General features: G+C 37.3%; 2 protein-coding genes across 2 annotated transcripts in view; both read left to right on the top strand.

Annotated features, from left to right (window-relative positions):
* The first annotated feature begins 1,811 nt into the window (after positions 1-1,811).
* Positions 1,812-5,857, top strand: srp19 (signal recognition particle 19). The gene is made up of 5 exons (XM_034199352.1): positions 1,812-2,037; positions 3,059-3,134; positions 3,538-3,609; positions 3,986-4,094; positions 5,323-5,857. Exons 1-5 carry the CDS (start codon positions 2,000-2,002, stop codon positions 5,451-5,453), a joined length of 426 nt encoding a protein of 141 aa, XP_034055243.1. The 5' UTR covers positions 1,812-1,999; the 3' UTR covers positions 5,454-5,857.
* Positions 5,858-6,863: 1,006 nt separating this feature from the next.
* The window catches only part of rsph14 (radial spoke head 14 homolog), a 10,673-nt gene continuing 8,361 nt past the window's right edge, over positions 6,864-9,175 (top strand). Inside the window, exon 1 of the mRNA XM_034199331.1 lies at positions 6,864-7,140. Coding sequence (XP_034055222.1) covers positions 6,966-7,140 — 175 coding nt within the window. The 5' untranslated portion in view covers positions 6,864-6,965. The remainder of the gene's footprint in view (positions 7,141-9,175) is intronic.

Raw genomic sequence — 9,175 nt, 5'->3', positions numbered from 1 at the left:
CTTAACCCAAATGTGACAGATGCCATTTTAACACCCTATATTTACTATTTAAATGAAAGGAACATATTTGTAAAATTATTACATTTGCATAACTTACTTAGATTTGGAATTTGTTTTTGTCTGCCTTGACCACGTCATGTAGCAGAATCCCAAGTCTGTGCTGGGTCTTAGAGATGGAGACCCACCTGCAGGCTGTGCTGCACTCACCCGCTTTGCACTTGTAAAGGGAAATAAATCAGACACAGAGAAAGACAGATAATGGCCACCGGACTATAGATAAAAATGTGTAGTTGTATTAAAAAGTAATTTTCTTATGAGTATATGAGAAGAGAAAGGGACTCTCTCTGCTCTCTTGCTTGTTTATTGCTTGGTCCCTAATTACAAAATTCCTACAGTTGGAAAAGGGTCTTCACACGTGTCCACACAAATAAGCAGGCGTGTTGTAAGCTATTCTTCAAGCTTCACAATTGAAACATAAGGAAAGTCTGGTGTTAGCCCAATTGGAATTGGACTAGGCAATATCAGCTGAACATAATTGGAACCAACACTGTTTACATCTTATCAAATCTAATCACTAAGCAAACTAAAGAGGGCCAAAGAAAAAAAAAATACTAAGAGCCGAATTGCACCTTTGTGGTTAGATCGCGGTCTACAGATAGCCTAGCATTCACAACCTACACACAATCTAAGACTAATAAAGATCCTCAAGTAGGAATACTCTATTAGAAGTAAAAGTCCTGCATTCAAAATGTTACTCAAGTAAAAGTACAAAAGTATTAGCATCAAAATATAGGCTGCTTACTACTTACTACCAAAAGTAAAAGTAATCATTATGCAGATTTGGTCCGTTTCAGAATAATATATATGATATGTTTTATAATGATTGATCATGAAAGTGTTCTCAAAGCTGGTAAAGGTGCAGCTAGTTTGAATGACTTTGTATACTGCAGGGTAGCTGGTGGATTTACTCCAGGTGGAACTAAAGTCTGATTCAACACTTGATTATATTTTACATCATTCATCCACATCTGTAAAGTAACTAAAGGGACAAAATGAATGTAGTGGAGTAAAAATACACTATTTACCTCAACATTGTACTTAAGAACAGAGTAAATGTACTTAGTTAGTTCCCACTTCTGGTCCTAAGATATTGCTCAGAATTGTAGAATGATGTTGATCTGAGTAACTGATTAGCATATTCTTTATGAAAAATACCATACTGCATTTAAAGTGAAGACCTGTGCTGATGTAAAAGAACAACATACTGTTGGCATGCTGATCATTAATGTAATGCATAATGTTTTTTTGGGATGGATCAGGGGATGGATACAAGTCTGTTTCAGGTCTTGATGATGAGGCCGGCAATCAAAACCAAATGTGTATTTGATAAATATTTGTATTATTATATATATATATAATATAATATCATATTATTATTATTATCATTATTATTATTATTATTATAATACTTATTATATTTGTTTACTCTGCAATGTAATATGTACCTATACCCTGAAGTCGGTGTGTGTGTGGCTGTGTGTGTGTGTGTGTGTGTGGGTGTGTGTGTGTGTGTGTGTGTGTGTGTGGTGTGTGTGTGTGTGTGTGTGTGTGTGTGTGTGTGTGTGTGTGTGTGTGTGTGTGTGTGTGTGTGTGTGTGTGTGTGAGAGTGTGTGTTATGTTTGATATATAAACTCTGAGTTATACTGTTTTCATGTCTGTTTTAATTAGCCAATGTTGGGAAAAGGAAAACCTCAATACAGCCGGTTCCTACCATGGATGTATTTATAAGAACAACATGGTTGTGAATCCATTAAATCAAGCGCACCTACCACCTACCGGCTTCAACAGTTATTGCGCATGTGGAGCAGCCATATGGCTGCGTGCTTTACGGCAATCAACCCGTATCTTTAGGTTCTCTTGATACATCCATGGTCTGTAGACGCTAAATCCAACCGATATCTGCAGTCTGCAGTCAGGCAACTAACAGAAACAGCCAACAATGGCTCATCTTACTGAAAACCACGCTGACAAAGAGAGGTGAGTTATTTTAATAGCTAGCCTTTTAGCCTAGTTTATGTTAAGCTAAAGCTAACAGCGTTTAGACTTTCGCTCACTTACAGTAAAACCCCCGTGTAGAATACCTATGATTTTAAGGCTGTATACTTAAATATGACTTCCTTAATGCTTGTTACTGTATTGTGTCCTAATTCCTTTAGGACCACTCTTTAATTCGGCTTACATTTACTCAGAATTGTAGCTTTTAATACAGCAAAAAAAATCTGATGTTCTTTGTGTTTACATCAACTACAACTACTCTACGGTAAAGCGAAATGGGAGATTGTCATGTAAACTGAATGTAATGTTAGCTGAATTAACCCTCTTTACCACTAAACTTTTAAAAAATTACAACCTCTAATGTGTTGAATGTACAGTCCCCTTCTACAAAGTATTTGGCAGAAACCGTGGCAAACGTCTTAAGTTGCCTGTTATTTACGTGAAGTGTGGCTTGTCGTCGCAGCCCTCTAGCATGACGTGTATTAAAGGTCCCTAAACCTCAATAGTTGCACTTGTCTAAAACTTTTCCCATCGACGTTTAATTACTTTTTAAAGATTGAGGACTATGGGGGAAATGTTATAATGTTAGGCCTATGTCTCCATTAGCTTCTTCTTGTTATAGCTTCTCAGTCAAAGGTTTGGCTAACGCGGAGGGAGTTAGCCATTCAGACCAGCCTGAATGTGAAATACAGCTTCTGTAAAGTCACTATGAGCTCCTAAGGCAAAGTCAATTAACTGTTAAGAGATTACATTGAAGGAAAGCGCTTGAGAACCTCAGATTATTATCATCATTTTATAATATTCAGGTTATTGTTGTAATTTGAAACTAAAAAGACCAGCAAATATTTACATATATAAAGCATATGGCAGGAATCTTTTCAAATGTATTTTTGTAAAATAATCAATACATTTAGTTCTGTTTTAGGCCTGTTATCTCAAAAGCTCTGAATCTTAATGTCCATAACATAGTGAGTAACATGAGTTTTTCTGTGATCTGTTCCAGGTTCATCTGCATCTATCCCATCTACGTCAACAGTAAGAAGACGCTGGCTGAAGGGCGAAGGATCCCCACAGAGAAGGTTCTTACGCTCCACGGTTTCAAGATGTTTCAGCAGTACATGCAAGGAACTTTGTTTTGGTGCATAAAGAGTGGCAATGATTAGTGGACTAATTGATTAATCAAAAATGATTTCCAACTATATTGACACTGATCGTTTAAGTACTTTTTCATGTCCGAAATGGCATTAAATGCTGCCTTTACCCTCTCAGGTAAACCAATAATGATAATATATTAATAGTAATATAACTTTTTATTTTAGTTTTAATGCCAAGTATTCGAGAAGGTCAAAAATCAATAATATGATATGATATGATTGTGAAGTATCCTTGTTTTAACCGAGGAATGTGCAAATGTTGAGTGGACAGAGCGATCGGCTGAGGGTATTTAAGCTGAAGATGTTCCTTCTTCCTGTGTGTGTGCAGGCGGTGGAGAACCCGTCCTGCGCTGAGATCAGGGACGTGCTGACGGCGGCTGGGATGAACGTCTATGTGGAGGTAAAAAACCCCATTTAAAATTAGTTATTAAAACTGAATCTGCCCTAAAGGTCATTTTCTATTGATCCCATTATATGTCCCCTTTTGTCATAAAAAAATAGCCACATTTATCCTTATATTTGTATAAATTTAATAAAATATAAATGTAATTAATCTATAGAATCGGTTTTTTATTTATTTCTTAATTTATTTCTTATTGATTAAATTGTATTTACTTTATTGATCCCAAAACACTGCAAATGAGGAGAGGAGACGCATGTATTATATACACATGTTTCTATTGTTTGCGGGGGGGCCCGTAATGCAGTAGGCATTGTCCCCAGTGTCCACACCTTTTTTTCTAACAAAGTGATGTGTGTGTGTGTGTGTTATCCAGAACAAAATGCATCCCAGGGAGTGGAACAGGGATGTGCAGTTCAGAGGTCGCGTCAGAGTCCAGGTGAAGCAGGAGGACGGCAGCCTCTGTCAGGACAAGTTCTCCTCCCGTAAGTCTGAATTCATGTCCTGTTAAAACGTATGTTGTGACATATTAAATTCAGGGTTTATCCATCATTTAACAACATATTCTTCTTCCTCTTCTTACCTGTCGTGCTATCAGTCCATATTGTTTTGTTGTGAGTTGGCGAGTGTTTTATATATAAGCCAAAGAGATGTCTGCCTTCTCTCTAAGTTCATATAAATAGATGGCCCTGGGCTTGTGGGGCCCAAAGCTCCAAACATCCGTCTGAAAAAGGAAATGTGTCTTTCTAGAAATAATGATGTAGTAATAACATGTAAGGATGGCACTTCTCTGCATAAAGTTGATAGCTTTAAATATCTTGGTGTATGGCTAGACTCTGAACTTTCATTTAAACTACATATAAAGCATGTAATACAAAAAGTCAATTACGGAATCAGTGTTTTACACCGCTCTCGCAATTGTTTTACGCTCAGTGTCCGAAAGAGAATTGCTTCTCAACTTATTCTTCCGATTATGGACTATTGTGATGTTGTCTACCAAAATGCACATAAATCAGATCTGGCTCCACTCAACATAGCCTACAACAGACTATGCAGATTTGTTCTTGGTTGTCCTTTTCGTACACATCACTGCACAATGTATAACCAACTTAAATGGCCTTCTTTAAATGTAAGAAGACACACGCATTGGCTTCAGCTGATATTTAAATGCATTTCTCTTAACTATCCCCCGTATTTAAAGCAGTATTTTGTACCCTACTCACCAAATCATCATGTTAGACATTCTGTTCAGATTTATTTCTGAAAAATGGATTGGCAGAAGAGCGTTCATGTTCAAAGCCCCAACTGACTGGAATACTTTACCTGCTGCTATTAGATCTTTTGCATCATTGGCGTATGTTTAAACATGTTATCATCTCACTTTCAACTGGTCTGTACTTGTTATTAATGAAACTGATATTGATGAAACTGATTTGCTTGACTGTCGAGATGGTGCATCTCAATAAAAGTTTCTATATTAACTCGAGGAGACCATATACCCTGTTGGAGCTGAATTCATAATGAAAAGATCTAAAGGATATACCTTGAGTTCTAGTTAAAAGTCTGATTTATGAAATGCATGATTTGGAACTGATAAGATCCTTGTGTCATCATGTATTGATAATGCACACTTTTTGTTGAATGAGCGACGTCACGCTCCACTTCAAGTTGGCAAGACATTTTCTGATTGATTTTCTGTTTTCATTCCATCAGGTAAAGAAGTGATGTTTTACGCAGCAGAGATGATCCCCAAACTAAAGACCCGGACCCAGAAGAGTGGAGCAGGAGACACCAGCTCTCAGCAAGGAGAGGGAGGAAAGAAGAGCAAGAAAAAGAAGAAATAGACTCATAGAAATTCCATTTGTCTTTTTTTTTTTTTTACTTCATTTGTAATATGAGCTCAGTCAGCCAAAATCAAACTCTGAAATTACACTGAAGCCAGTTTGTGTTTTTAAGAAGTTTGTTAACCTGAAAGTTGTTGAGCTGTCGGCTTCCAAAATGAAAATATATCCGTTTACCCTTTTCTGATTCTTTAAGTCTGGACCCTGCTGAACATTTCTATGAGCGGCTGTAACATCTCCTGACGGATCATCGTGGAGTTTCCAAAGAAAGGCAGAGAAAAGAGCTTATTTCTGTTATTTCAAGCTTCAAAGTGGAGTGCTGCTTTGGTTTCAGATTAACACTTACTTTTTTTCAACTTTATTGTGTCTGTTTGAAGACAAGATTAATAAAGAGTTCATTTTCTCACCTTTTTGTTTTGCTTTAATATGAGCAGCTAGCTTATCAAAGAAAAGTAGTTTTAGGAGCGTTTTTAGCGCAATATTGATCCTTATTCAAACTTCTCTTGGCTGTGCTCTGTCACTTGGCATCGGGCTCTCAGCTGCAGTTAAGAACGGGTGTGACTGAACCCGAGCTTTCAGGGATTCTTTAGTTTGAACCAGCTCAGGTTCAGCTAAACCTATGTTTGGTGAAGTTACCTTCTTCTTTAACATTGTTTCAGTTTCCTCTTTTTTTCAAAGGGTCCCTATTATGCTAGGTCTTTTCACCTTCCTTCTAAAACCAGTGCTCTGCTTTTATTGGTAAGCTAAAGCTAAATTAATTCATTAAATGAAATTAACAAAATAATGTTCACATGTCAGGCCTGAACAAGCAGACAACACAATAAAATACAGCAGAGCTGATTTAAAAAATAGTTAGGCTAATACAAATAATGTATAATAAGAGGTAGCCTATATCTTAAAGATGTTGGAAACGTAATAATACAAAAATACAATTTACATTTTTAGGATAGCCTGAAAATGATTATTCAGTCTTTCAACGTCTATGTTTCTGTTATATTTAAATAATATTGCTTAAGGATGTTTTTACCTTTTAATAAAACAAAGGAAACAACATAGTTAAGAGATACTCATAATGTCAGAGTAACGTCGGAGAACGTGTTTAAGATAAAGTGTATCGGAGACAATCGTATTGTTGAAAACATAACACAAAAATCCATTATTTTTACACTGGAAAAATAAATCAGTCGGTTTACTTTTCAGACAATTGCTCCATTTCAGAATAGAACATAACATATTTATATAAAAATAAGAAGTTCAAGTAAGAATAAACATAAATGATTGGATTTCATGAAACATTTTTAAATTCTTTAAAAATGTTAGGAATATAAAATCGTTAGGTTAATGTTTTTTTCGGTGTTTGTTAGAGGCTATCCCGGAAGTGACGTCCTCATTCTGCTCTCTGTATACGGTTACTAGGCAACGTTGTCTTTTTGCATTTAGGCTAATTTGCTCAACTGCGCCCTGTTAGCTCTAGATATTAGCGGCTTTAGAGTGCAGTTACTGGACAAACACAGGATGGCCGGCTCTCCGTATGACCCCAGCCGGGCTCCGGTGGCCTACGGCCGGCGGGCGGTGCCTCAGTTGTTCTCGGAGCTGCAGCAGCAGGAGGCGCCGCGGAGGCTGCGGGCTCTGGCCTCACTGTGCGACCTGCTGCGGGACCCGGAGCGGATCTCCTGCACTGTCAGCGGAGGTAACGAGCAGCCAGTGGTGTGAACTAACTAAGTACATTTATTCAAGTACTGTACTTGAACTGTGCAGAGGAGGAAGAAGTACTCAAATGATTTAAGTATAGCAGTAGGCCTACACTGTAAGAATACTAAGTTAGCTACAAGTAAAAGTGCATTCAACATTTTACTTAATCACAATTCAAAATATACTTTAAGTAGGCTACCACAAGAAAAGTACTTATTATGCAGAATGTCCCATTTAAGCACCATATAGCCTACATTTAAAATATGTATTTAAAAATGATTGATGCGTTATTGTGTTGATCAACTTCAATGTTGCTTGTAAAGAAGGGGTTTATTTCAATACTTTATATAGTGGGAGGTTAAACACAAATAATTATTTATAATACATTATTAAAGGTTTAACTTAAACCTATACTAATATATTATAAATAATTATTTGATTTATATTTTCTATTAATAATCACAATCTCCAAAGTAAGTAACTAAAGCTGCAATGTATAGTAAAAGGATGAAGTAGGACAATGTGAACATACTCAAGTAAAGTAGCTATGTTCTATTTAAGTATAGTACAGTACTTGATTAAATGCACTTAAGTACTATTATGAGGTACTTGTACTTTACATAAATATTGTTCACATTGTGCTACTTTGTACTTTACTCCACAACAATTCAGAGGTAAATATTTCTACTTTTACATGTTTTTATGTATTTAATACCGTAAGCATATATGAGATGACTTAAATAAGAACTTAGTTAATAAGTACTTCTCCCACCTCTGCAAGCAGCCGACATGATGCCTTTAACTATATCAAAGATATGTTTTTAACTCGAACCCTCCCTCAGACCCTCAGGCAGACCTTCATTAGCCAAACTGCAAATTCACATTTAATATTTTACTGATACTAATACAATACTGCATATACAGTTCCCTCCAAAACTATTGGAACAGCGAGGCCAATTGCTTTATTTTTGCTGTACACTGAAAACAATTAGGTTTGACATCAAAAGATGAATATGAGACAAAAGGTCAGTATTTCAGCTTTTCATTCCAGGTGTGTACATCTAGATCTGTTAGACAACTGAGAAGACAGCACCTTTTGTTTAAACCCACCCATTTTCCAAGTGAGCAAAAGTATTGGAACATGTGACTGACAGGTGTGTCCTGCTACATTGATTATTCTAACAATAAATAGCACTGCCTGTCTGCTCTCAGTTTGGGCTGTGCAGACTGCATTTGTAAACGGTGTAACCAACATGCAGACTAGAGAGCTGTCTGGGAGAAAATCAAGCCATTTTGAAACTGAGAGAAGATGGAAAATACATCAGAGCCGTTGCACAAACATTGGCCATAGCCATTTAGAATGTCCTTAAGAAGAAAGCAAGCACTGGTGTACTGAGCATCACACTTCAAAGTGGTCGACCATCAGCAGCTGAGGACAGAAACATTGTGAGAACTGTAAAGAAACATCACCAACAACCTCCAGAGGGCAGGTCTCACAATCCACCGTTAGCAGAAGACTTTGGGAACAAAAGTGCAGAGGCTACACCAGCAGATGCCAACCATGCACTCATTAGCAATGAGAAGGCCAGGTTTTAATTTGCCAATTAGTACAGAGACGGGCCTCAAAGGTTCTTAGACAAAGTGTTATGGACTGACGAGTCAAAGATGAACCTTTACCAAAGTGATGGAAAGGTGTGGAGAAAGAAAGGATCTGCTCATGATCCCAAACACACATCTCATCTGTGCAACATGGTGGAGCTGATGTCATGGCTTGGCTTCTTCTGGACGGGCTCACTGATCTTCATTGATGATGTAACACGTGATGGCAGCAGCTAAATGAACTCAGACGTCTACAGAAACATTTTGTCTGCCATTTTAAAGAGAGACGCAATCAAAGTGATCGGGAGATCCTTCATCCTGCAGCAAGACAACGATCCAAAACACACGGCCAAAACAACCAAGGACTTTATCAGGGGAAAGAAGTGGAAGGTTTCAGACTGGCCAAGTCAATCTCCAGACTACAACCCTATTGA

This window comes from Gymnodraco acuticeps, unplaced genomic scaffold (assembly GCF_902827175.1).
Source record: "Gymnodraco acuticeps unplaced genomic scaffold, fGymAcu1.1, whole genome shotgun sequence".
Lineage (NCBI taxonomy): Eukaryota > Metazoa > Chordata > Actinopteri > Perciformes > Bathydraconidae > Gymnodraco > Gymnodraco acuticeps.
Note: the sequence above shows the minus strand (reverse complement) of the source record. Positions and strands in the feature narration are given on the sequence as shown.